Source organism: Podarcis melisellensis, assembly GCF_964234715.1.
Source record: "Podarcis melisellensis genome assembly, chromosome: 10".
NCBI classification, from domain to species: Eukaryota; Metazoa; Chordata; class Lepidosauria; order Squamata; family Lacertidae; genus Podarcis; species Podarcis melisellensis.
Genome location: NC_138542.1, coordinates 51,339,573 through 51,367,305, shown reverse-complemented (window position 1 = coordinate 51,367,305; position 27,733 = coordinate 51,339,573). Strand labels below are relative to the sequence as shown.

Sequence of the window (27,733 nt, the reverse complement as noted above, 5' to 3'; positions counted from 1 at the left end):
CCCGAAAGCCGCAATACTTGGAGGAAGCAGCTCCAATCGCAGCAAAGCACATTTTCGCACCGCAGGCGTGGACGTGCGCTACCATCGCAGTCGACCTGGACGCGGTGCGACGCGCGTTGCAAAGGGATCAGTTTGCACAGTCTAAGATGGAGGAGCTACGCGGAGGGTCGCGACACAACGATGAGTTTCAATTACAAGATGGACTTTTGACTCGTAAGGGTGCCCTTTACGTGCCCACCGACGATCTTCGAGCCAAGGTTCTGCAACAGTTGCATGACGCCCCTAGTGCAGGCCATTTCGGCAAAGAAAAGACGATGGAGTTGGTGGCTAGAGACTTTTGGTGGCCCCAGATGAGAGGAGAGGTGGCGGACTACGTCGCCAGGTGTGATATCTGCCAGAGGTCCAAACCAGTGCACCAGAAGCAGGCGGGATTGCTAGAACCGCTGGAGACACCGCAGCAACCGTGGGAGAGGGTAGCGTTGGACTTTGTTACGGACCTGCCCAGCTCCAGAGGTAAGACGGCGGTGTTAGTGGTGGTGGACTTGTTCACCAAGATGGCGCATTTCATCCCTTGTGCCAAGGTGGCGACGGCAGAACAGACCGCAAAGCTCTTCATCGATCACGTCTTCAGAGTGCATGGACTTCCGCAGTCCGTCTTGTCCGACAGGGGGCGCCAGTTTGTTTCCACTTTCTGGCGAAAGCTTCTGGGCATCTTGCACGTCAAAATCAACCTGACATCGGCGAGGCATCCACAAACCAACGGTCAAGCGGAGAGGGTCAACGCGATCATGCAGCAGTACCTGCGGTGCTACGCCAACCAGCGACCTGCGGCGTGGGTGGACTATCTGCCGATGGCTGAATTCGCCTACAACAACACGAAACACGCTTCCACCGGGGTGACGCCTTTCTTCGCGAACAATGGCCGTCATCCCAGAACCTTCCCGAGATTTGCGGCACCAGGAGGGGGGGGGCCTCAAGATGCCGACCAGTTTGCAGCGGAGTTGCAAGAGGTGCACGAGGAGCTGCGGAGACATTTGGAGCTGGCAAAACAGGCGTATAAGGTGCAGGCCGATAAGCACAGGAGGGCGGGAGAGGACATCCAGGTTGGGGACTGGGTGTGGTTAGCAGCCCACGCGATGCCGGCCAGGTCATTGGCCAAGAAGAAGTTAGGACACAGGCAGCTAGGGCCATATCAAGTTGAGGCTAAGATCAATCCGGTGGCTTTTCGTCTAGCCCTTCCGGAAGGTTCCAGGGTGCACCCGGTCTTTCATAGGTCGGTGCTCACTCCCTACAAAACCCCACACAGGTTTCAAGAGTCAGGAGCACTCCCAGAGCCACGTAGGAGGGCGCCTGAGAGGGGGGAATCGCCAAGACCAGAACCTCTTAACGAGGTCACAGAGATACTGGACTCGAGATGGGGGGAGGAGGGAGTTGAATATTTTCTCGCCAGGGAGGGCACACCAGCCGCTGCTAATAGTTGGGTGCCAGGCTACGAGTTAGACGAACCCCTTTTGAAAGAAGAGTTCCATGCACTTTTCCCACATAGACCCATGCCAGCTGAGTACTTTGATGACTGGCTTTTCACACCCACATTGTCAGATAGCACGTTCAGGGGTTTCTCTTCCCCCGAGGAAAGAACACCAGAATCAAGCCCGCCCAGGGGATCGTGCTCGGGGGTGGACACGGAAACCCCTTATTGGTGGGAGGAGCAGCCAGAGGAGGAATGGCGTAAGAGGTGGCTGATAGGTCCTTGGCGGGCAGCACCGGAGGAAGTAGCGATGGAAGCAGAGACTGAGAAGCATTTGGGGGAAGAACCCGACTTCGAATACACTTACACAGAACTGCCAGCAGAGAACATTGACGTAGACGACCTGTATCCTGAGCCTACCCCCGAAGAGCCGCAGTTTCCACAACCGGTCCCCGGCGAGCGGGAGGGGGGAAGGGGGGGCTTCGAGGGGGGGATGGATGTCAGGGTTTCTGGGAGAGAGGAGGAGATGACAGAGGAGACGGAGAGCGAGTGGGAGGAGGGGCAGAAGGATGAGGAAGAAGATGACGGAATTCTGAGGGAATCCACGAGTCTGAGCAGCGAGTCAGAGGATTCTCAAAAGGGGGTTACCTTAATCAAGCAAAGGGGAGGAGAAGGGAGAAGCGGAGAGGAGCCCAGTGGAAGACAGAGGAAGCAAGAGACGTCTCAGCCGGAACGGAGTAAAGGGGGTGGAGTCGTCAGCCTCTCGGAGGGAGCAGGATTAGGAGAGAACAGAGAGAGGGGGTTGGAGCAGGGTGTTCAGCCGGAAAGGGTGGAGAGCAGAGCAGGGGGTGGTGTAGCGGTCGAAAGAAAGGTCAGCAGCAACGTACGCGCGCCAAGTTCAAACGTAGAGGCGCGCGGAAGTGGAGAGAGCTCAGGGGAGGAGCCCGGCCCTAAAGCCAGAAAGAGGGGGGAAGAGGCGGCAGAGGATTCAGCCTCAGGCGAGTCACGGAGAGAGGGAACCCAGGGGGGCAGGAAGACCCTGCGGAAAAGAAAGGAGAGGAAGAGGTGGTCTAGAGCCAGGCTATTAAGTTGGTGCGGAAGAGGGGAGGAGTCAGAGGGGACTTCAGCGGTCTAACGTGGCAGACGTACGGCCACAATGCTGAACTGTATGAGAAGCAGAAATCTTCAATAAACTTTTCCGGTAAATAAGCTGCAACGGAGTGAGGTCTCTTGTGAGCTGGGACCAGACCTGGGTGGCCGTGACAGGTATGTACTGCGTAGGGAAGTAATGTCTAACCCTTCCTCCTATTGTGATTGTAACCACACATCTGGTGGTACAAGTGGAATTATAAAAATGTTTCCTTTGGTACCAAGTTGTGACTGCAAAGAAAATTCTGCCAGAAGCAAGACTGGCATTTGGTGCTGGATTTAAATCCAGTGCTGACAGCAAGCCCCACTCTTGACAGGGATTGGCTCTGATCAGGTACTGTTCACAGGAGCCAATCCTGTGGATCTCTTCTTGCAAACATTGGCAGAATTTAAAGGACACAAAATGTTCCCCATGCCTGCTTTAGAATGTCTGTAAACCACGAGGCTGGTGGAAGTAACACCCCCCACAGTGTTTCTGCAACACACTATAGTTTACCACTGCGGGAGGAGTTAAGAATAAACATTTTATTATTTTCTTGTACTTTTTTTGTTTGATATGGTGAGGATCAGCTGGAGCCCTGAGTAAAAATCTAGGGCCAGTTGCCACCGTTTTACACAGACTTCATGTGCACTTCTCCAAGACTTAACTAATGGAATAATCTCCAAAGCCTGCGTGAGGCCGTTTCTCCCCTTACTTTAGAAAAAAGCATGAGTGCCTTCTTGAGGATTCTGTAAGCAGGAATATATTATATCAGTGGCAATTAAAGTTTAATTTTAATTCTTTGGGGGATTAGTTCAACTGAGTTCACTTGGAAATGAATAAGTTTGCATCTAGTACAATTTGACTGATTAGTTGGGCTGCTGATTGGGTATACTGGGGAAATAAATGAATTAATGTTTATTTATAAATAAATGATCTTGTACAGCTTTTGAATAATGAATTGATCAGTGGGCATACCAGGGAAATAAATAAATAAATTTCTGTTTGTGAATAAATACATTTATATTTACTCTCTTTTGGAGATAACTACTTGGGTTGTTGATTGGTGTGTACATTGGGGTAATAACTCACGAACAGCAAATGCTACTCAGAACAACAGACAGCCCCAAAAATTACTTCCCCAAAACGACCTAGGCCATTCTTATGTATGATGGAAGCCATACAGAGTGGCTATGGTAACCCAGTCAGATGGGTGGAGTATAAATAATAAAATCATCATCATTATTAGAAAAAAGGCACCCCCCCCAAAAGAACAAGGCAACTCCCATCCACATAATTCATCCCAGTAAACCCCAGAAGCAATCCCCAATAATGCCAGGTGGCGCTGTGGGTTAAACCACAGAGCCTAGGACTTGCTGATCAAAAGGTCGGCAGTTCGAATCCCCGTGATGGGGTGAGCTCGCGTTGCTCGGTCCCTGCTCCTGCCAACCTAGCAGTTCAAAAGCATGTCAAAGCGCAAGTAGATAAATAGGTACCGCTCTGGCAGGAAGGTAAACGGCGTTTCTGTGCGCTGCTCTGGTTCACCAGAAACGTCTTAGTCATGCTGGCCACATGACCCAGAAGCTGTACGTTGGCTCCCTCGGTCAATAAAGCGAGATGAGCGCCGCAACCCCGGAGTCAGTCACGACTAGACCTAATGGTCAGGGGTCCCTTTACCTTTTTAAGGAACCTGAATGCAATCAGTAATTAGGAGGCAGTGGTTCTGGAGATGCTGTTGTGAAGAGGGCAGCAGAGGAAGTCAGTCACACACTGGCCAGAGGAGAGTTACTCACAAACCCCTTACTCACAGCCTTCCAGGGGTCTGCAGCCCACTGATCAATATCTAGTACTATTAGAAAGCTGTTATACTGGTGCATGTCTTCCAGTGTGGTGCTCAGCACATGCACTCCCACCCCAGGGTTCTTTTTTATGGCTGCAAATCAATTTGAGTGGTACATAATGGAAATATAAATAATATAAATAGAGCTGCTTCATAAGCTGCACGCCTTTGGAATGGCAAGCCGTGTCTAAGCTATCACATTCACGTGCTGGAGGGAGCTGCAATCTGCTGCCATTCCTTGTATATGCAACTGCTTCAAATGCAACTGAATACTCAGCATGTGTGTGCATGCAGTGTAATATATGAAATGACCTTTAAAATTGTGACATTCTGCAGCAAGGGCTATAGTTTTGTAGCTAGGGGGTCTGTGGAGTCTGGGACCAAGGGACTGGAAGCTTTCATCTAAAGCAGGAATGGAAAACCTGCTTGGCAAGCCAGATGGTATTGGACCAGTTGCATGGTCATTGACCATTGGCAATGCTGGTTATTGGGAGTCCAGAAACATCTGGAGGACACAGAGGTTCCCCGGCTTCTCTAAAGCAGCTAAAGCTGCCTGATGCCTCCTGCTTGTATCTGTTATCTGGGGGAAGGAGTTGCAAGGGAGAGGGCATAGCCGTAGGCAGTACTATTTAAAGTCCTTCGTTGACATGCTTGGCTTGAGCATTAGGGACAGCTTCTTCTACCCTCAACTACTTGCTGCATGGCCAGGGGTTGTAGGTGGAGTTGTTAGCAGCAGTAAAACCAGCTGTTTAGAGCACCACTACTGTCACTTAGCTGTGTGGGGTCTGGAACATCTTCACGGCACTGGGAGTATGTATTTCAGAGCGCTGCCATGTGCTGCCTTCTGTAATGTGTAATTTCCTAAACAACATTTTGTAGGGGCCAATGGCTGCAGCAAATGCTTTCTAAAAGGAATAGGCCCAGTGATCACATTTAATTAGGTAGGAATTTAATGCAGTTTAAAGAGAATGTGAGTTGGAGGTGCATTGTCTGTTTACAGTGAGCCCAAGAGTACACTGTGTGTTCGCTGGTGTATCTTTGTTATGCCTAGTTTAAAGAGAAGTATTAATGCAAGGCATAGCTTTTCACCCTTCCAACTTCTGAGAAGCATATTGTAGCTCTGCCAAAAAGAGGTGTTATTGACTTTATTCCCTGTTTCTTGATATGGCAGAACTCCAGACAAATATGTGAAAGGAGAAGCTTTAGCATTATCTAGAATGTACAAAGGCCCGCACTGCTGGCTGCTGCCTTGAAGCACTTTATTCACAGAGAGATTGGGGAGATTTTCCTTTCTAAACCTGTTAAACATTTTCTTAACGTATTAAGCCTCTTTTACAATATCAGCTATAACCTGGTGCTTAAGGATCTATGGAAAAAACCGAGATAAAACGGCTTTCAAGACTGCTTTCTGTGTGAAATCCTTTTTCTTTGCCTTCCCTTTCCCTCTCTCCAACCCATGTGAGGCAACTTGTGAGGCAATTTACCAGTGTCTGTGATTGAGTGCACCTGCCTGGGGACGGAGCAGAGCTGCCTCCAGGTTTGAGGGTTCCTGGACAAAGTGCCCTCTAGTGGGTCCCCTCCTGTGCCAGTTATCTCTGACAGGATTTTGTGAACTTGGCAAAAATTCTTTGGGCAGGCAGACATGTAGCCACTATTACGCCTTGCCGCCATTATACAGTGGTACCTTGGGTTACATACGCTTCAGGTTACATACACTTCAGGTTACAGACTCCGCTAACCTAGAAATAGTGCTTCAGGTTAAGAACTTTGCTTCAGGATGAGAACAGAGATCGTGCTCTGGCGGCGCAGCCGCAGCGGGAGGCCCCATTAGCTAAAGTGGTGCTTCAGGTTAAGAACAGTTTCAGGTTAAGAACGGACCTCCGGAATGAATTAAGTACTTACCCTGAGGTACCACTGTAATGCAATGCAGGGGGTTTGGCCCTTGAGGCCCCTTCCAACTCCATGATTCTATAATTTCCTACACTGTGTCATTGACACTGTGGGAAATTAAAACAGTGGTTCCAAGTACCCTCACATGGGGCCCAATGGAGCAGCATTGACTCTCGGCTTGAGGGAGCAGACCTCAGCGCAGTTGTGGTGGGACCTGCCATGGTGTTAGGACCCCAGCAGCTGCCTGAAGATGTCGTGTGCTGACATTGAGCTTGGTTGGGGAAATCTTACCAGAATGCATTTTGAGGCAATGGAAGAAATGTGGGGGAGGTTAATTCAGCACGGTACAGGTGCAAGGCTGCCGATTGGCTGGCAGCGTCCACATGATGTTCATGAGTTCCATGAACCTGCACAGTGCATGCTGAAGGAGTGTCTCCACACCCCCCCCCATTGTTCTACCCGGACACTGAGGTCCAGCACCAAGGGCCTTCTGGAGGTTCCCTCACTGCGAGAAGCCAAGTTACAGGGAACCAGGCAGAGGGCCTTCTCGGTAGTGGCGCCCGCCCTGTGGAACGTCCTCCCTTCAGATGTCAAAGAGAAAAACAACTACCAGACATCTGAAGGCAGCCCTGTTTAGGGAAGCTTTTATGTTTGATGTATTACGGTATTTTAATATTTTGTTGGAAGCCGCCCAGAGTGGCTGGGGAAGCCCAGCCAGATGGGCAGGGTATAAATAATTTATTATTATTATTATTACTATATTCTTATTATTACCCTCCCTTATCTACTTCAATAGCACCAAGTCACCCCTCCTTCAGGCAGCAGTGTTCAGTGGCAAATGTTGGAAGCCTCCTGTGAACCACCTAACTGAGCAGCTACTGCTGAAAAAGGGAGCTAATCATCGCCAGCTATGCACAAAATCGTTAGCAAGTTTGCATAACTTGAGAGAGAGGGTGTGTGTATAAAAAGATACCATTCATTCCTTTCCTGTAGCTCTTCAACAGGCTTCCTCTGTTGCATTTGTCCCATACAAATACTGGAGCAGAGCATTGCTTCTTATTAAACTATATGAGGTTTCTTCTGCAAATGAGCTGCCATTAGCGTTACTCTGCTGCTTTCGTTTGTGCTTCCTGCTGGTGCTGCTGCTTTGGCTTATCAAGATTTCCATTTCATAGTTTGAGTATGAGCTGCTGCCAGTGCCAGATGGCCCTGTTTCTGAGGAGAAGTCGCTTCGGGTTAGGAGTAATACTGACTACAATGACAAAATTAGCATAAGCAAATGTCAGCAAGTTAGCACCAAGCCAACATTCTTTCTCTCCTTTTCTACCTTTCCCCCCCCCCTTCCCTCTTCTAGGCTATGGGCGTTGAGAGTGACCAGGAGATTGTGCAGATGATTGGTACAGAGGAGCATGTGATGGCTGCATTTGGTCCCAGCTTGGAGGAGTGCCAAAAAGCTCAGATTTTCACACAGATGCAGGTGTGTGACATTTCAAAAATGGCTTCTTAGTTTTGCTTGTTGTGAGCTGATGGAACGGCTCAGAGAATGCACTGGCCACAGTCTTCTGTCTGTCAAGCCCCTTTGCTTTCTGTAGATTGGAAAAGTTATTTTCCAAGGAAGAAAGTCCATCTCTGAGAGCTGATCTGTGCATTACTCAGGCTGAGGTGGAAGAGTTTTGATCATGGCTAAAAGTGGACATAGAATGAACATTACGGTGCAAAAGATGGGGAAATTGTTTGGGAGGACTGTGTATGTAAGCAGCAAAATTAGCATGACCTCAAGAGATCATTTTATACATTTTGACTCTAGCTGTTCTTTCCTGTTTCAGTCCTTCTCAGAGTCCAGTTCTTTATTAACAAAATTCTACTTTGGCTTGCATGATTAGCAGAAATGTTGGGTATTCTTGAGCCTTTCAGACAGGAGTTATTACAACAGTAGTCACTAGAGGACCACTGACCAGAACATGGGGTTTTTGTTCATGGAAGGTTAAAACCATACTAGGAAATATAATTATTGTTAGTATTGTTAGATGTTTACCTTTGGGCAGTATCCAAAGAGTAATTCCATTAGTGCAAGGACTCCTGGCTGTGCAATGGAACTTCCTCCTCACTCCTCTCCCTGCGCCCCCTAAACCAGTTTGAGGGGTGACCCCAACCTTCTGGAGCAGATTTGGGGGAGGTGCTGGGGGATTACTAGGAGCGGAGAGAGAGAGAGGAATATCCGTGGTGCAAACAGAAATCCTTGTGCTAATAGATCTTCCTCGTTAGATACCAGTCCCAGATTGGCCTAGTCCATTTTCACTGGTCATCTTATTAAAGAAGCATCTTACACTGCTGTCTTGTTTTACATTTTAAAAACTTAGGTTTTGGCATGCTGATTATCTTGTTAATACGCAGTCATCTGTTGTTAATACGCAATGTCATTCCTTGAAAGTGGAGACTTCCAAGAAGAGTTTTTAACTTGTACTATGCTAACTTGGATTTGGATTTCTCTTTACAGGCACTGAAGTATCTGGGAAATAAGGTCCGAAGGCAGAGAATGTGGGGAGGACCCAAAAAAACCAAGATGGAAGAAGCAAGAGAGCTGCTGGCAACAACCATTCTTGCCCATGTCCCTGTACGACCGTAAATCTTAGATTTTGGGGCAGGGCCCCGGGGTGTGTGGGCTGAAATAGGATTCTTACCATACAAGACCTGAGTGGGTTGAATGTCCTCTGGCAGAGCACCTTCACTAATCCATGGTGAACTTGTGAGGGTGACTGCATCTTCACCTGTTGTTCATCAACCCAATCTTATTTAGGAAGGCACCTCAGGAAGAGCTGCTGCTTAGTTCTATCATTAGTTCTTTGTGTGTATTAGAGGAGAAGTCAGATACTTCCTGCTCCTGATCTAATGCCTGTGTTGATTAGTACAGTGGTTCCTCGGGTAAAGTACTTAATTTGTTCCGGAGGTCCATTCTTGACCTGGAACTGTTCTTAACCTGAAGCACCACTTTAGTTAATGGGGCTTCCTGCTGCCGCTGTGCCGCCGGAGCCCAGTTTCTGTTCTTATCCTGAAGCAAAGTTCTTAACCTGAAGCACTATTTCTGGGTTAGCAGAGTGTGTAACCTGAAGCGTATGTAACCTGAGGTACCACTGTATTCTGATTCATTATTTTTTGCATGCAGCAGTAGGGTATGTGCAGCTCTGTATGTGATTCTCTGCACACTAACCTGTGCTTACTGGTGTTGGGCTGAGGGAACACTATGTAAAATTCATAAGCGGGTGTATCTGTGTATGAGTGTGTGTGTGTGTGTGTGTGTGTGTGTGTGTGTGTGTGTGATCTAGCCATAAACTGACCTAGTGATCTTCTTAAGCAAGGTGCTATTGCTTGATCTCTACTTTCTCTTCGTGAAATGAGAACTATTGTGAAAGCCTAATAGGGCTTTTGGAAGGATGAATGCAATGAGAAAATGTTGCCACACTGTTCTGAGTCTGGGGAATATCGCAGAACTGCAAAATGAGTTTAACCTAAGCTGCATTTTGGACAAATGACTAGCTGTTCCTTACTAGAAACTGTTTACCCCCCTTTTCTGTGTTCCAGGTAAAAGAGTTCAATTTCCGCTCAAAGTGCATTTATACAGCTGTGATGGTCCGCAGAGTGATTTTAGCTCAGGGGGACAACAAAGTGGATGACAGAGACTACTATGGAAACAAACGATTGGAGTTGGCAGGACAGGTAAGTCCACCCTGGGGGTTTTTATACAGCATGGAAACATCGATATGGAGTTACCATATTATTTATTTATTTATTTATTTATTTATTTATTTATTAAATTTGTTGGTTGCTTTAACTTGCCCAAGGCAACCCAAATGATGCCCCAGAATCAGGCTACAGCACAACAGGTTCAGTGTGGAAAAATAATCGTGTGTGTTGTGGTCCCCAGGTGCTTCTGGTTCAGACACACTTTAAGCTTGTTGCAGTGGGTTCTGTTGATTAGTGATTCTGAAACGATAAAGGTTCATAAATACTGGCATATGCCTAATATGTTGAGAGTTGTGTAACGGTTTAAACTGTTTAGTCTAGCTTCGTAAAAATACATCTGAAAGCAGACTTCTATCCCTTATGTGTGTGTTTTTTCTGTTGTTGACATATCCTTGGCTGTATTTTGCAAATTGATAGAACACCTCACTTTAAGCCTATTGCTCAGTGATTTCAGCTAGAGTTTATTTCCAAATAGCCTATAACACACCACACACCCACACCCACCCCTGGTTGTGTTTCTGAGCTAAAAATCCTGTTGCTTAAAAATTTGAATGAAAAAGACTGTTCCTGTATGAGGAGGAAAAGCATAGCAGTCCACACAATGTGAAGACATAAAAGGCATTGTGTCTATAAAAATGTGTGAAAACAATAGCAGCTAATTTCACACCCCATGGGACAAGGGAGTACGAAATGTGCTTTAGCTTTAGATAACAGTTGTTTCCGCTAGCCAAGCTGGTTTACAGAGCTTTCTCTTAGTCTTTCTGCCCACTAGAGGCTTGGCAGGCCAGGTGCCAGCAGAGGTGTTAGCGAAACCTACCGATTCCAAGCTTAATCTTTTCACCTACCTTTTCTCTTTCCTTAATGTGTTCATTATTTGCCGAGCATTTCCCTCGTCTTTGTCCTCAGGGTTTGTTTGGCATTTTTTCCCCTTTCTTTCTTTCTAATTCAGCTTGCTTTGTATGGGCGAGATATGGAACAGCACCAAAATCCGGCACCCTGGAAAGGAAGGGATTTTTACCCTGTGACAAAAGAAAACCGCCTTGACTTCAGAGATTGACTAATCCCAGCTGTTCTGATAATATAATTAAGGCTGCCTAATGTCTTTAATTTTGCAACCAGTTTGTGTGAAAAGGAGAATTTGGCACTCTAAAGCCTTAAACACTAAATGGCAATCTCAAGGCGCCTAATTAGAATTCTCTGACATTAAGCTAATTGGTGAAACTGTATTTCAGCAGCTTAACTACTTTATTAATTTTTTTCCTCAGGATTTTCAATGGAAATCAATTGATGAGCTGTCAGTTCCTCTCCCTTATGTTTCGCCGCCACCACAACTCAAATTTAATTTGCTCTTCAATGCTCCTGTCTGAAAGACCCTGGGTTCACTACAAAAATTAAATGAATATTATCACTGGCATTCCATCCCGTTCTCTCCTTAATCACTTACTCCTGACCTAAAAACGGGCTATTGTGAAACTTTGCTATGTTCTTAGAGAAAGCCTGTGGATGTATTGGAATTAGCCAAGGAATGCTTTAGACTAAAAAATGTCAAGAAGTTAGTGTATCCCCCTAACGTAACTTTATTATCTTGAACAGGAGGGGCTGGGAAATGGTGTTCAGTGGTGACTTCTTCTGAAGTCAGTGTTGAAATTTTTAGTTACGTATATACTAATTATTTAATAATCTTTTATGCCATCAATGAAACAGCCCTTTTCCTAGTACTTGTTTAAAATATAGATAGAGAAAGATATGGGAAGGGCCATAACTCAGTGGTACTTTGCGCCGAAAGACCCCTATCTTGGTCAGTGTTGACAGTAGTGAGTTAGATGGATCATAAGGCAAATTCCTGTTGCTTACCTAGGCTCATCCAATGAAGATTCATTCTGATAGCATTCACATGGGTACCCAAGCCCCAAAGTAATCAGAGATCTGCAAGTAATGTGTGAATGTCCAGGGCATGCCATATTGGCCTCTTCCCAAAGTGAAGTGCACTTCAGAATCTGAGCATAAGAAGAGTCCTTCTGTATCAGACCAGAGGCTGATCTAACTCCAAGATCCTGTTCTCACAGTGACTAACAATATCGGAAGCCTACAGGCAGGAACTGACAAGTGTGTTAGCACTCCATTTGTATTCCTGAGGCATGCTGCCTCTGAGACTGGGGGTAATACAGAGCCATAACGGCTAGCAGCCATTAATAACCTTAACCTTGATGAATTTCCCTGAACCCCTTTAAAATCATCCAATTTGTGGGCTATTAGTGCATCCTGGGGTAGCTAATTCTTTACTTTTAACTGGGGGCTATATGAAGGATCGGGTATTTTTCTCTGTCCTGAATCTTCCAGTGTTCAACTTCACTGGATGACTTCATGTTCTAGTATTAGGAGAAGGGATATAGAGCATCTGCATTGCACACAGGTTCTGCAAATGAATTCACATTAGTAGATTAATCTACATTACCATTTACTTGCCACTGTGTGATCCTTTAGGAACTATCCCATGGGAAACTCAGTTTTGCATGATGTCAGGAAAGATTGACTATCAAAGGGGAAAAGATTCCAGCGCCCAGCACTGGTTTTGAGTAGTCACTGATATGTGCAATTGACACAGAATCCCATCTACCCTTGACCCATGATTGACCTCTGTGACAGTTCCCAACTAGATCATTATAGCTGACCTAAATTCAAGTTACTATCCCACATAAATGTCAACTTTAGTCATCAAATGAATTCTCACGATTATGTTATGCAATGGAAGGCAAAGAAAGGTCTGTGCTTTTTGCAAATCAGCAGGGACGTGATAATGATGAAAATATGGCAAATACAGTGAGTGGAAATGTTCATTGGGAGAGTAGATTCAGTTACTGGCCCATGGCCAATGGGGGGGGGGTCACAGTAGTGTTAATGCGTCTTCGAAAATGGAGACAGTTTTAAATTGGTTTAATTCCATGGAGGAATTAAATAATGCAATAGACTCCAGAATGTCTTAACAGGGCCCGTTTGAATACCTAGTTTGTTTAGCGGTTAACAATGCTTTGTATACTGGGAACTTGTATTTTTGGCATTCGGTAGCTGCTGTATTTTTAGTCTTCCTGACAGAGCTGCTGTAAAAACCAAGAGTTAGAATAGAATTGCCAAGTTCTAGAGCTTATACTTCTTCTTTAGGGGATGCAGGAAAGGCTTTTCTTTGTAGCAGGGGTGGGTGGGGAGTGGGCATTCAATCCATGTGTAGCTTGCAGTGCAAAATTTTAGATGGATTAAGTTCCCACTAAAGATCATTAGTAGAAGTTGGGTGAAATGTGAATGGGTTAATTGGAGAGCAAACCAAAAGAAGAGTGTGATGTTAAAAAGTGAAAGAAATAGCTGGAAGGAAATAATTCAATAAAGAACAAATACAGATTTACAAAACTAGAAAGGACCATCCTTTCCCCATTGTTATTGTTGCTGTTGTTTAGTCGTGTCCGACTCTTTGTGACCCCATGGACCAGAGCACGCCAGGCACTTCTGTCCTCCACTGCCTCCCGCAGTTTGATCAAACTCATGCTGGTAGCTTCAAGAACACCATCCAACCATCTCATCCTCTGTCATCCCCTTCTCCTTGTGCCCTCCATCTTTCCCAACATCAGGGTCTTTTCCAGGGAGTCTTCTCTTCTCATGAAGTGGCCAAAGTATTGGAGCCTCAGCTTCAGGATCTGTCCTTCCAGTGAGCACTCAGGGCTGATTTCCTTCAGAATGGATAGGTTTGATCTTCTTGCAGTCCATGGGACTCTCAAGAGTCTCCTCCAGCACCATAATTCAAAAGCATCAATTTTTCGGCGATCAGCCTTCTTTATGGTCCAGCTCTCACTTCCATACATCATGGGGACTTCCTTTCCCCATACTGATAGTTATTCAAGGAGTTACTCCCGGTTCAATTTTCATAACATATTTTGGCTACTGAGACATTTACATATGTGTTAGCAATTCTGAAAATGAAAATGTGTTAGAGTAGTTCTTCTATAGTAATGTGGCATATCTATTTAAAAAGCTCTACATTTAAAATTTAAAAGATGTCATTTGGTGAGCCAGCAGATGAGCAGTTAGGTTTATAGAATCCAGGGTTTAAACAGGCCTATTCTGGTGTTTTATATATCTGTTTGTTAGTTATTTTTACAGTACTTTTCAATAGAACTTTTCTGTGTTGTTTACATAACAGTTTAGCTGTTTTATTTCAAGTATTTAAGAAGAGGCTGAAAGGGTTCTGACTCTGTCTTGTTGAAAATCAGATTACTACTTTACCCAAAAACTAGAATTATTTGTTTATGTTGTAGTCGTTTGGTCAGATTGTGAAAAGTGCCATTCTTATTTCAGGATGAGCAACGTAAAGGAATGGCCCTCCAATTAATGCATCTCCAGTGTGACTTCCATTGCTTGCTGTAAATCTCCTTTTTTCTGTTGCAGCTTCTTTCCCTTCTGTTTGAAGACTTGTTCAAAAAATTTAACTCTGAATTGAAAAAGATCGCTGACCAAGTAATTCCCAAGCAGAGGGCAGCCCAGTTTGATGTAGTTAAGCACATGCGGCAAGATCAGATCACCAATGGCATGGTGAATGCCATCTCCACTGTAAGTGTTTCATTTGCTGTGGAAGGGGTAGGAGAGCAGCGGGGAATTTCTGACCCATGGGCCTGATTAGGCTGGGCAGGGGGTCCTCATTTGGCCCATGAGAACATTTTCCCCAAGCCATGCATGATGTCAGGAGTGGGGCAGGTAAATACATGGATGCAAAGCATCCTTCAGGAGTGCTTCCATTTGCCCTTGACAACCAGGCTTTCATTTGGCACCTTTTAAAGTTGGATCCCCTTGGTTGCTTCCAAGTGATGTCTATCCCTGCCGAAAGTGTGGCTTGGAGTCTTTGCCAACCAGCTGACTGGTGGTTGCTGCAAACTCCACTTCCAGTTCTTGCACAGTTTGATTTCAGAATAGCACTGGCTTGTATTGTTTCTGTTTATTCAAATATTCACCAGGCTTTTCTGCCCTAAAAGCTTCAGCTTTCCGCCTGTCCTCAAGACATTTTACCACCGCAGTTAAGAATCACCCATGTTTTCAAATATGGATTGATCTGTTTTCATATACTATTTTACCACTTTTAAAAGTAGTTACAGTCTCTACTGCATTTTGACAGACTTGTGTCGTTCTTGACTTTTAGGGGAATTGGTCACTGAAGAGATTCAAGATGGATCGTCAGGGTGTGACTCAAGTATTGTCCCGCCTGTCCTATATTTCTGCTCTGGGGATGATGACAAGGATCTCTTCTCAATTTGAAAAGACTAGAAAAGTGAGTGGTCCCCGATCTCTGCAGCCATCTCAGTGGGGTATGCTGTGTCCATCAGACACGCCTGAAGGAGAGGTAAGAAACATGAACTTATTTTCCTCTATCACAGTTTGATATGCTGAACCATTAGTTGAACTTGAACAATTGCACTAGCAGCCAAAATAGTGGAAACCTTTTGCAAAATTTGTATTTCTGAGGTTTGATGGCTCAAGTCTTCTTTAGAATTATTCCATAACATAATTCTGAAATATTGCATATCATTAGAAAGATTGTTTGATGCAGAATATAATGCAACAAGCTGTTTTGGATTGTCTTCATCCTATCAAATGTTATAGCCAAATAAAATCGGTTATACACAGAAAACCACAATAAAGGATATTTTGTAACTTCTCACCATTTCTGTCAGGACTTAGTGTGAAAACCTTTTGCCGCAATCACAGCCCTAAAAACTGCATCCCGTGAAGTGAACCAAGGATTTTAGTTCATCCAGTGTTATCGTGTGAAACTAAAATTGTATGCTTGCTTCTATCAATTGTGCTTTATTCCTTGGTTGCTTCTGACTAACAAGTTTCTGTAATCGGTTCCAGATTTTCTGTTGGATTAAGGTTAAGGCAATTACGTCACTTTCTAAATGACCTGTCAACTCCTTAAACTCAGTTTGTCATTGGTCAGTTTTGAGTTAAGGAAATCCACTTCTCGTTACATAAGACAGTTGAGCTGTCTTTTTCTGGTTATTTGGCTATAAATAAAATAATTTTATATGAATTAACTGTGTGTATATTTTTTCATTATTATTTCTTTTCCTTTCAGGCCTGTGGCTTGGTTAAAAACCTAGCACTCATGACTCACATTACGACTGATATGGAAGATGGTCCTATAATTAAATTAGCTGGTAACCTAGGAGTAGAAGATGTAAACCTTTTGTGTGGAGAAGAACTTTCCTATCCAAATGTGTTCCTTGTTTTCCTTAACGGTATGGCACTTCTGAAATTTTCTGGGTCGTTTAGCTTAGAAGTATAGGTGGAATATTAAATTTTTATTTTGTTTGACAGAGTTTGTATGCCACTTCATTGCAAATGAAACTTCTATGTGGTTTACAAATGATAGCACTGCAGCTGTCAGAGCCATGGATTCTGAAGTCCTAGGAAAAATTGGGATTGAGCAGGATTGGCAGCAACATAGGCTGTTCACAACCATAGAGAGCCATGGTTGGCCCCTTCTGTCTGAAAGGTGGCAGAGTTGTGCAATAGCGGGTAATGGAGATGAGAATGCTTAACATAATTGCTTTATTGAACAGGCAACATCCTCGGGGTCATCCGAGACCATCAGAAGCTTGTCTACACATTTCGGCTAATGCGCAGAGCTGGTTATATCAACGAGTTTGTTTCAATCTCTACAAATCTTACCGACAGATGTGTGTATATTTCCTCCGATGGAGGGCGATTATGCCGGTAAGGAACTTGAAATATAGTTTCCCTGAATGACTGCAACTGCAGTTTCATGTTCGTTCAGCTCATTCTCAGGAACAGGTTTTGTATAAACTCACTCAACAAGGTGACTGCTAAACAACCCTTTTTTGTCCAGAAGGTCCAGCATGATGGATGCATGTTTCAGCAATAAAAGGCAGCACCAGTGTATTTGATATTGGACCAGTTTGGATGATTGTTAAAGGCTTTAAGGCAGAAATGAGCTCATCTCCTGCCATCACATGCCAGCTTCATTTTGAAGAACTGAGCTTGGAATTATAGCAGAGTTCCTCATTCGGCCCAAACGGGAAAAATCTATTTTTAATGGCAGTTGTTAAACCAATAAAATAAGCCACCGTTAACGAAGTTAACCAGCTGACTGATATTTAGTCTAGTTCGGACATAACAGGAAACTCTGGCTTAATTTTAAGTCAAGATTTACAACCCTAAGCCAGCAAGTACTGGATGGAGGAGAGAAGGAGGACTGCTAAGTCCTAGTGCTCATTCCCAGCTTTGCAAACCATGTTTTATGAAGCCTTGAACAACTGTCTGAACTGGGCCACTGGGTGACTAATAAGTTTTGTCAGTTTTCCTGTGGCTTTTCCCAACTCCCTTGTAATCCTTTTGCAGTGGTTCCGATATCCACTTCAACATTTAAAAGTGCTAATTAGCCTCTGAACTATTAGCATGGACTCTTGGAGTGGAATTCCCAAGTATATTGCAGTTATTTACTGCACACTGCGAGAGCGTCTTGTCCAAACAGAAACAGCCCTTGACGTTTTGATTGTGCATGCCATTCTTTGTATCAGTGTTTCTGTGTGGTGGTTCTGGTAGAAGCCTTTTAGAAAAATCATTCCTGCTTAAAAGCTATGCTGCCAAATAGCAATTTTTTTTATACTTTTGTTCTCCAGCGTGGAGCTGGACTTAGATAGGTGATATCAACGGAATGTTATATTCGCTGATCAATATATTATATATAATACCCCTCCTATTCCCTTGCTAATGTTTCTTAGTTATTGCATTAGCTGCTGTATTTGTTTTGGTGTTTAGGTCTCCTGCATGGTATAATAAACTTGACTCGGCTCGTCCTTTATATATAAGCTTAATGAATTTTGCGATACTCATCGGCAAGCTTAAATAATACTGTTCCGTTAGAAGGAACACTGTACAAGGACTTGTTATGATGAACGGAAACCTTCATCTGAAATTAAAATATGGTCCCTGATTAAGGAGAGGATTGAGAAAAGTGAAAACTGTTTGGATCTACAGCTTTTGAGGCTCCTGAAGGATTTATCAACCAATATGCAACGTGTTGCTTAACTCTCTTCCTTTCCCCTAATGCAGGCCTTACATCATTGTAAAGAAGCAAAAACCTGCAGTTACAGGCAAGCACATGGAAGAACTTGCACAAGGTTATAGGTAAGGAACTGGGCAAGATGCAGTATGCTTGTCTCCTTGTCTAGGTATAGCTATGCAGAAATTAGGATAAATCACAGTATGATCCTGTAGCAATTAAAAAAGAAGATGCTTCTGTCAGTTTGGACCAGGGAGGGGGAACCTGTCCCTCCAAATATTTTTCAGCTGCTGCATCATCTCTGACCATTGGTCATGCTGGCTGAGGTTGATGGGACTTGGGATCCAGTGACATGCGGAGGGCCACAGGCTTCCCCTCCCTGGTGTAGAAAATGCTGAGCTAGTGAGACCAACGCTCTGATCCTGTATCAGGCAGGCTCAAACCCCACTTTCATTTCATGATAGTATACAAGCCGGTTTTCAGAAGAATTTAGTTCACAGTAGTAGTAACAGTTCAGTTTCTACACAAATTGGCCATTCACTTTTTAAAATAGATGCGATAACACAGGCTTAATGTGGAATTTGTAAGTTATTTTTACACATTCATGCTCTGCCTTCAGGAATTTTGAAGACTTTTTACACGAAAGTCTGGTTGAATATTTGGATGTGAACGAGGAAAATGACTGCAACATTGCACTGTATGAACATACAATCACAAAGTAAGTGTTCTGCGTTAAGAAATTTGTGTGGTAAAGCTGGTAGTGGCATAGGAAGGAGTTCCTCATGTTGTGTTGAGTGGCCTACAGGAGTGAGAAAGCAGGGAATGATGCATATATGTGCAGATATCTGAGATAAAGTATGCTATATATTTATGAAAAATGCTCCTCAGGGATATTTATGTTGCCTTTCATTTGTATACCTGATGGAACTAGGAATGCACTCACGGGGTTCCTGAACAAGCGTGCTTCCCCATTTAGATCAGTCATATTATATTGTTATTATTTATTTAATTTGTATGCATCCCTTCATCCAAAGGTCCCAGGGCGGCATCTCTCTTTACATTTTCCCACTATGGAAACCCTTGGAGTGGGTGGGGGATTTCTTGTACACCCTGGAGCTTCCAGCCTATAAGGCGTCACTAGATTACTGACTTGTAAAATGCAATAGAGGAACGTTTTGTGTGATTTAGAATGCATGGTCGCAGTCACACCATGATGATACTGTTTTGTCACAGAGCTACAATTCCCTGGACACTTGACAAGCTGCTGTCCCCAGGGTTCCCACCACCGCTCAAGTGGAATACTAGTGCTTCAGATGTATGGAGTGGATGCAGCCCTTATATTTGCCATTTTCTTCTTCGCTGTCTAACTGTGTGACTTTTCCATTATTTCCCTGGTTCATGAAAGCCCTGAAATACATATTTGAGCCTTTGTGTTTGTCAATACAGTCAAACCTTGGTTGTCGAACGTAATCCGTTCCGGAAGACCGTTTGACTTCCGAAACGTTTGACAACCAAGGCTTGGTTGCAAGAGCTTCTTGCACTCAAGCGGAAGCTGTGTTGGAAATTCAGGTTCTGAAAAATGTTCAAAAGCCGGAGCATTTACTTCCAGGTTTTCGGCATTTGGGAGCCGAAACGTAACGACATACTCATGATCTTTTTGTTTCTCTCCCCTTTCTCCCACCTCCGCTTAAAAGAGAGACAACACACCTGGAGATTGAACCTTTTACTCTTCTTGGCGTGTGTGCCGGCCTCATTCCTTACCCTCACCATAACCAGTCTCCAAGAAACACTTACCAGTGTGCTATGGGGAAGCAAGCTATGGGTAAGACCTGTGCCTCCCATCTGAGTAGTTGCTTTGTTATGCAAGCTCTACAGTATTAAATTATTTTAAAACCATTGATGATAAGCTGATTTTTCCATAGTGGAATGTGAGATTCAAATTTGTTTTTAAAGATGCTTAAAACAGCATTGCTAGTATGAAAGTTACTGTACCTGCTTTTTCAGTGTTGCTGGAGAGCTAGCAAGTGATTTTATGTCACCTTGCACTGCAGCGTTCTGTGCTCTATATATTTTTCTAAAATAAAAATAAAAACTGCACACAAAGACTGACAGAGAACATGGAGATTTCCTGTCAATCACTAATGTGTGTAACCTTTCAGTATTAATTGCTAGTTCTTTAACAACAAGATCTAGATATGGAAATGTAGTTACAATGAATTTTCCCTTTCTGGGAAAAGCTGGAATGCACTCGTTATCAGTGGCTTCTTAATGTGGTAACAAATAATACGAGCATTGAAATCTTAAGTACATTTACAGATCTGAGTTCAGTGGATGATACCTTTGAGCAAAGAAACATAATACCAAACTGCAACTGTGGAAAAGCAGCAGATTCTCATATATGCTAAATTTCAAATAGTAATGCATCGCTGTCCTATTTCACAAATGTTTTGCCATCTTTTGCTCGCTGGCTAAACCTTTCCCCATTAGTTATTTATTACAAATACATATAAAGTAGTGTATAAGGTTCACAAAAACAAACAAACCCACCTGCCAGTAGTTCATATTAGTGTGTGCTAGTTATGCAGTTCATACGTCAATGCAGGAATACAATATCGCCTTCCAAAAAAGATATTTTGTCTCAATCTAGCAATCACTACTATTTCGTTAAATGAGCATGGTAATTCCAGGGGTGCAAATCCACCTCCCCAGTCTGTAGAACCTGTGGACACAAAACTTGCTCTTTCCATTGAAATGAATAGGGCAGTGCATGGGTGCATTGTGTGCATGTTGACCCCTGTATCATATGTTTGCTCATTTATGATAACACACACACACACACACACACACACACACACACACAAACTTTCAAGCCTTCATTAAAATAAACTTAGCACTTCCTGGGCTTACCAATTTGCATTGTATCATATAGCTTTAAACTGGTTCATTTACCCCTCCCCCCGCCCCAAAATAATCTTTGTGAATAAATCTCTCCCATCCCATCCCCACTCTTGGACACTGTCCTTGAAAAATTTATCTGGAGCAGTTTCAGTTGCAAGCAGTGCCAGAGAGTTGTGTTCTTACTATCTCATGTTCAGTTATTAAGACTTACTCTTGTAAAGTTAACACCAAGTTGTGTTTAAAATATTTACTAGTAATACTTTACTATTATGTATGTGTTATTTCTGGAAATCACATTTCCCTGAATAAATTTTTAAACTGAATCGTGTTCCTTCTCTGTCACTTCTTCTGGCAGAAATAAAAAGTTGGAGGAAAAAACTTATATATATGCGTACTTTTTATTTTATTTTTGCCTCTCTTTTTTACTGTGTTCCTCCCCGCCCCTGCCCCGGGGACTCTATTTTAGGACTATTAGCCTCAGAAGGTTTGGTTAGTTACCACACACAGTTAAGCAGGATCAGTGTGTACAGAAAGCCAATTCAGTATCTGTAGAGTTCTTTTGTAGTTTTCTGTGTGAAGGTCTTTTTTTCTCGTTTTGTTTTCAGTGTCATTTGCAATTCATTGTCTGTGTTTTCTGAGGTTGGTGTATTCAGCTGCTTTGACCCTGGGTCTTGCACATTTAGCTCCTTGGATACAATCCTCTGACGTTACTGCTGACGCTGGGAACACAAAAGCTGCTGAATATCTTTAGTAATATATTTTTTTTAAGGCTTTGTTTCTGTCTGCTATTGCAAAGCACCTGACTCTGAAGAAAGAGCAGGGAGACAAAACTGCATTTCTAAAGTTGGCATATTACAGATTTGTTTAAATTGAGTTTTAACATTGTGTGCGGAACGTTTGCGAAAAACCTATGGAGTCTCCTCCCTCCCACCAGGGGAAAAAACACCCTATGTGGTCATAGTTGCAATTCTCTCCCAAGTCCTCCTAGATTTGCTAGGATATTTGCTAAGTAATATCAGCACGGAGGAAATTTTGTGCTGAGTCTCATAAACTGACTGTTTTGGGTCTGTCTGCAGTGATTCATCGCATCAGATACATTTGCCCTTTAAAAAAAAATCACCCCAGCCCTCTCTATAGTCGTCTTTGCCCACCCCCTGCTGCCACTAACTGTCTTTGTATTGTCCTGGAGTAGATCCATGTTCAAGTCCATTTAGTCACTTCCTGGGCTGTCAAGAGCTTGGGATTATTGAGATAGCATTTTAGCTTCCTGCTGAGAAGAAAGGACCCATTGCTCAGCCTTGCCCCATTCTGATCACTGAAATGCTTTCATTGCTTGCAAAAATTGCATCCTTAGGCTTAGCAGTCATTCAAGTGAGGGAAATGGGTGTGTCCCATAATATGCAGGTGCTATAGATGTATTTTGGAAAGTATAGTGGGCATACTCAATAGTGAAAAATATGGTTTTAGGTTATAGGCTTGGGTGAGCTGTTGCAAGACTATTTAAGCATTTTACTTATAATGCTTATATCCTGGTTTTCCTTCAAGACGCTTAGAATGCAGCTGATCTGAGGCTCCCAGGTGGTGTTGCGTCCAGGCACTGAGCAGGGTGACACCATGCTGGGCTTCATCAATGTAATAGTATCATATTCCTCCAAGCAGTCTCTGGATGAATGATGACAGGGACTCTTGAGTAGCTTCTATATATGCAGCAGAACTTTAGAGGTTATGGAGAAGCTGCTCCAAATTCTGGAGGACCTTCAAGTCTCTTGTCTCATGCGGTGTGCGTTGTTTCAGTAGAACATAATTGGAGGAAGCTTTAGTGCACATGTGGAAATGCTTGGATGTGCAAGGCTATTGGATCCCAGCTATATAATATTAAAAGGAACTCAAAAGAGATAAATTATCCATATAAATAATACATTCAGTAGCAGCAGCAGCAGCAGCAGGAGTATATATTTATTTATATCCCATCTTTTCCCCAGTCCAGGACTAAAGGTAGCTTCCACAGATAAAACAGAACAAGCTAAAAACATAAGATGTCACAGCAAACTATGGTTTGTTGTTACAAGAACATGCTGCAGCCAGTGTTTGCAACTCACACACCACCCTTCCCTTCCTCTCTGCTTTCCCACACAAAGAGAGGAAATGTTAACCTGCCATTTATGGTTTGTAACAAACTGCTGTTTCCTATTTTGTCTTATTACAGAAAACTAATTTGTGCAAACCATAGTTTAGCAAAGAAGGATATCAGATGAGGATTCATAACTATGGTTTACACAAATCAATGTTTCTTGAATTGTGTTAAAAACACAAACTTATACTGTACTTTAGCATTCTTTCCTCTGTTTATGGAGGAGTGGGAAGAATGCATACAGTGGTACCTCGGGTTAAGTACTTAATTCGTTCCGGAGATCCGTTCTTAACCTGAAACTGTTCTTAACCTGAAGCACCACTTTAACTAACGGGGCCTCCTGCTGCTGCTACGCTGCCAGGGCACGATCTCTGTTCTCATCCTGAAGCAAAGTTCTTAACCTGAAGCACTATTTCTGGGTTAGCGGAGTCTGTAATCTGAAGCGTATGTAACCTGAAGCGTATGTAACCCAAGGTACCACTGTACTTCCAAAAGCTCAAATGGAATAGGTACCTAGACTAGTTAACTAGCATATTAGCTTCCCATGCAGCTGTCAAATATGTTCATATTTAAGAAATATACATGTTGCTATTTAAAATGTTGGTGATGAATTGTTCTGCTTATTAAAAATATTTGAGGGTTAGATCCAAACTTAGTCATGCTTAGAATAAACGTATTGAAATCAATGGGAATGTGTCTGGATCCAGCTCTCTGTGCCTTGTTCATTAGTAAAGTTCCAAACATACAGGAAAGGTTGACCTTTTCAGGGAGCGATGTTCATACACTGATTGCTATCTAAAGGTTTTATGGAACCTCAGGAATGCACTCACCATTCATGTCTCTGAAAAGGGAAACTTTTACAGGCACAGCTCTGGATTGCAGCCATTATGCCTTGCCCCATGGCTAATCCACTGAAATAGCTGTTGTATTTCTAACTAGGTTGCTGCAAGCCCAGTTCTTGATAGAGAAATAGACTTTATAGTGGCTTTTGCAGCCTAGCTCTAGGGTGGGTAACACAAGGGCTGACAGGTGATACCTTGAGGTAAATAAATGTTGCCGAAAGTAGACTGATGCGCTCAGGCCTTTGGAGATACAGTGGTACCATACACTTCAGGTTACATACACTTCAGGTTACAGACTCCGCTAACCCAGAAATATTGCTTCAGGTTAAGGACTTTGCTTCAGGATGAGAACAGAAATCGTGCTCCAGCGGTGCGGTGGCAGCAGGAGGCCCCATTAGCTAAAGTTGTGGTTCAGGTTAAGAACAGTTTCAGGTTAAGTACGGACCTCCGGAACGAATTACGTACTTACCCCGAGGTACCACTGTACAGCCATGTTGTCCAAGCATTTCTTGATTTAGGTTTAGGTTTTTATGATGTTACTGTTTTAAGAAGAGAGAAGAGGGAGAAAGAAAAGTCATGTATTGTAAAATTTCGTTTGGTTAGTGAGGTTGAAAGAAACACTGAGGCAATGGTGAACCCAGCGTGGTTGGGTTTTATTTTAAATATAAAGTTGTTTAGATGGATAGTTTTATTATATTGTTGTTGTTTAGTCGTGCCTGACTCTTCATGACCCCATGGACCAGAGCACGCCAGGCACTCCTGTCTTCCACAGTTTTAATAATAACATTTGCTTATTGGCACTATGACTGTGAGTTTTATTCAACTAAGTTCTACTCAGCATAGATCCATTAGGGATTAGACCCACTGTCTCCAATACTAGTCATACTTGAAGTGGGCCCAAACTGATATTAATGAACATGACTAATTTAAGTCCATTAATGCCCATGGGTCTACAAATATGAACGACAGTCCTTTTAAAACCATGTGTATATATTGCTGTTCATTTGATATGTATGCCACTTTGCTGCATTCTTCTATAAATGCTGCATACATAGACAGAGGAGGAGACAAATTATAGAGCCTGGTACTTGCAGCTTTTTCTGATGACTTTTCCATACCACTTACTAGTAGTTGGTATTGTAAAAAACAGCGTTTTCAAGAATCATCCAAGCTATTTTGCTGATGATAATTGCCCAGCATGACTTGGGTCCAAGCTATCTGAAAGACTGTATTCCCTCATATGAGCCCATCTGGGTTTTGAGATCTTCAGGGGAGGCCTACCTCTTGGTCCCACCACCCTCACAAGAACGCTTGGTGGGGATGCAGGACAGAGCCTTCTTAGTGGCTACTCCCAGACTCTGGAACTTCCTCCCTGGAGAAGCTAGATTGGCTCCCTCCTTTCTTTTCCATTGGCAGTCGAAGCCCTTGTTCCAACAGGCTTTGGGGAAACTGTCTGCTTTTAGTGAAAGGGCTGGTGCTGTGCTGTTTTTATTGCATTTATTTGTATGTTTTAAACATATGTTCTGCATGTTTATAGTTTTAATTCTAGTTTGCTTTTACTATTGTTTGCTTTTATTATTGTTTTCAAAATGTTTTTAGCAATTCTTGTTTTTATTTGTAGGCTACCTTGAGTCCTTACAGCAAAAAAGTCAGTGTATAAATGAAATATTATTATTATTATTATTATTATTATTATTATTATTATTATTATTATCTTTTTTTAATTGCAGGTACCATTGGATATAATCAGAGAAACAGAATAGATACTCTTATGTATCTGTTGGCATATCCCCAGAGACCAATGGTTAAAACAAAAACCATAGAACTCATAGATTTTGAGAAATTGCCGGCTGGACAGAATGCCACAGTTGCTGTGATGAGTTACAGTGGTTATGACATTGAAGATGCTCTTGTGTTAAACAAAGCTTCTTTAGACAGAGGTAAGAAGGACCTCATAATGATCTGTCATTATCAGTGGATTTATTGTATTTTAGTGTTTTGTTGGAAGCCGCCCAGAGTGGCCGGGGAAACCCAGCCAGATGGGCGGGGTATAAATTATTATTTTTATTATTATTATTGAGTGCTATGTTTCTTTCTTCAGCTCAATTCATTCAACCATGGTAAATAAATTTAACTACAGTTCAGTGGAGAGGGTAGCCATTGTGGTATCCTTCAGACATTTTGCTGAACTACAAATCCCATCATCTCTGACTATTGGCCATGCTGTCTGAGGCTGATTTGGGCTGGAGTCCAAAAAGTACTGGAGGGCAGAACATTGGCTACCCCAGATTTAGGGTAATATTTCACTGGACAAGCCATGGTTTGTGACCTGTCATACATTTTTAAACCCGTGGTTTGTAAAAGCTATGGTTTGGTGTGATTCCTGAACCAGAAAATCATAGTTATGGCCATTGCTCTGATTTCAGAAGCCCCTGCAAGATAAAACTGGGAATGCTGAGCTGATTGAAAACAAATGCAAGCAGGCATCTCTGAACCCAATTGGCCTGTACATTTGAAATTATGGTCAAATTAAATCAAATTATGGTTTAGGGCTAAGCTATTACCATAGTTTGACTTCTTCCCATAACAATAAACCATCGTTTACCATTACACCTAACTGCAGCCACTGTGTTACAGCAAACGAAATGGGAAAAGGCAGTATAAAATTGCCTAGCAAATCTCTATACTTAATCCTGAACCAGAGCACTTTTTGAAAAGGAAGCAAGCTCTCTAAACCAGTGCTTTTTAATGCGTACAATTGCAGTGTCATATATCCTTTAGCGGAGCTGGCATCTGACCAAAAGGAACGTACTAAATTTTGCCGGAGGTTGGTGTGTGTGTGTGTGTGTGTGTGTGTGTGTGTGTGTGAATGTATCCTGCTGTCTTCACTTTGATGAAGCTTGTCTGGATGATCTGGTTTTAGTGTTGAGCTAACAATCGTTTTCAAAGTGCCATCTCCCTTGAGAAATGCCTAACATTTATTTTGCGTGGACACAAAACTTTCCTGCCAGCTTGTTCTGATACATCCTAGCACACTTCCCCCAGCCTTTGCACCCCTCCTTGCTAGTTGCCAGGCAGCCATACTCGTATTCCTAGACATGTATCTTTGGCATTAATGTCTGCACACTTAATTTATTCTTTTTTTCTAAAACAATGGCAGACATGATTTAAAGCAGAATGTTTTCCTTCTTGCAGACTGCTAACATTGGGGAGAAATCAAAGACTGTTCAGAATTACTCCGTATCACTGAATAATGTAGATACGTCAAGCATAACTTACAGCTATTTTTGGGTTTTCAATCCAAAGTTTATTCAGAGGCATTCTACTTGTGTTTAGAAATATGTATGCGTTTTAGTCAGTTAGGGCTAAGGAAGGAAACTCAGTGCATTTGTATGTTTAGCTCTAACTTTTAGTTCTTACAAGCAAAAGTTATCATTGACTGATATTTTTAGAAGGGCAAACTACAGGTGATACTTCTTTTTTAAAAATACTTTGAGGCCTTTATTAAAACTATGGAAAGTTTCTGGCCACTTTGAACTCACCGTTTTAACAAGAGTAGCCATATTAGCAATCTCTGATGCTTTAAAACTAACAATTTTATTGCATGATAAGGCCCATCGCATTTTCATAGTACTTGTTAGAGACGTTTTTAATTGTTTTACAATGTTTTAAATGTGTTATTTTGTTTTATTTTTAATTGTGTTGTTTTTATCTTTGCTGCCCTTGGAG

General features: G+C 42.9%; 1 protein-coding gene across 1 annotated transcript in view; it reads left to right on the top strand.

Moving 5' to 3' along the window:
- POLR3B (RNA polymerase III subunit B) overlaps nt 1-27,733 on the top strand; it is a 64,814-nt gene that overhangs the window by 11,118 nt on the left and 25,963 nt on the right. The window contains exons 10-20 of the mRNA XM_081928199.1: nt 7,682-7,804; nt 8,825-8,941; nt 9,907-10,041; nt 14,503-14,664; nt 15,248-15,448; nt 16,184-16,346; nt 16,671-16,824; nt 18,184-18,258; nt 18,753-18,851; nt 19,828-19,955; nt 25,735-25,944. Of these exons, the coding sequence (XP_081784325.1) occupies nt 7,682-7,804; nt 8,825-8,941; nt 9,907-10,041; nt 14,503-14,664; nt 15,248-15,448; nt 16,184-16,346; nt 16,671-16,824; nt 18,184-18,258; nt 18,753-18,851; nt 19,828-19,955; nt 25,735-25,944 (1,567 nt within the window). The remainder of the gene's footprint in view (nt 1-7,681; nt 7,805-8,824; nt 8,942-9,906; nt 10,042-14,502; nt 14,665-15,247; nt 15,449-16,183; nt 16,347-16,670; nt 16,825-18,183; nt 18,259-18,752; nt 18,852-19,827; nt 19,956-25,734; nt 25,945-27,733) is intronic.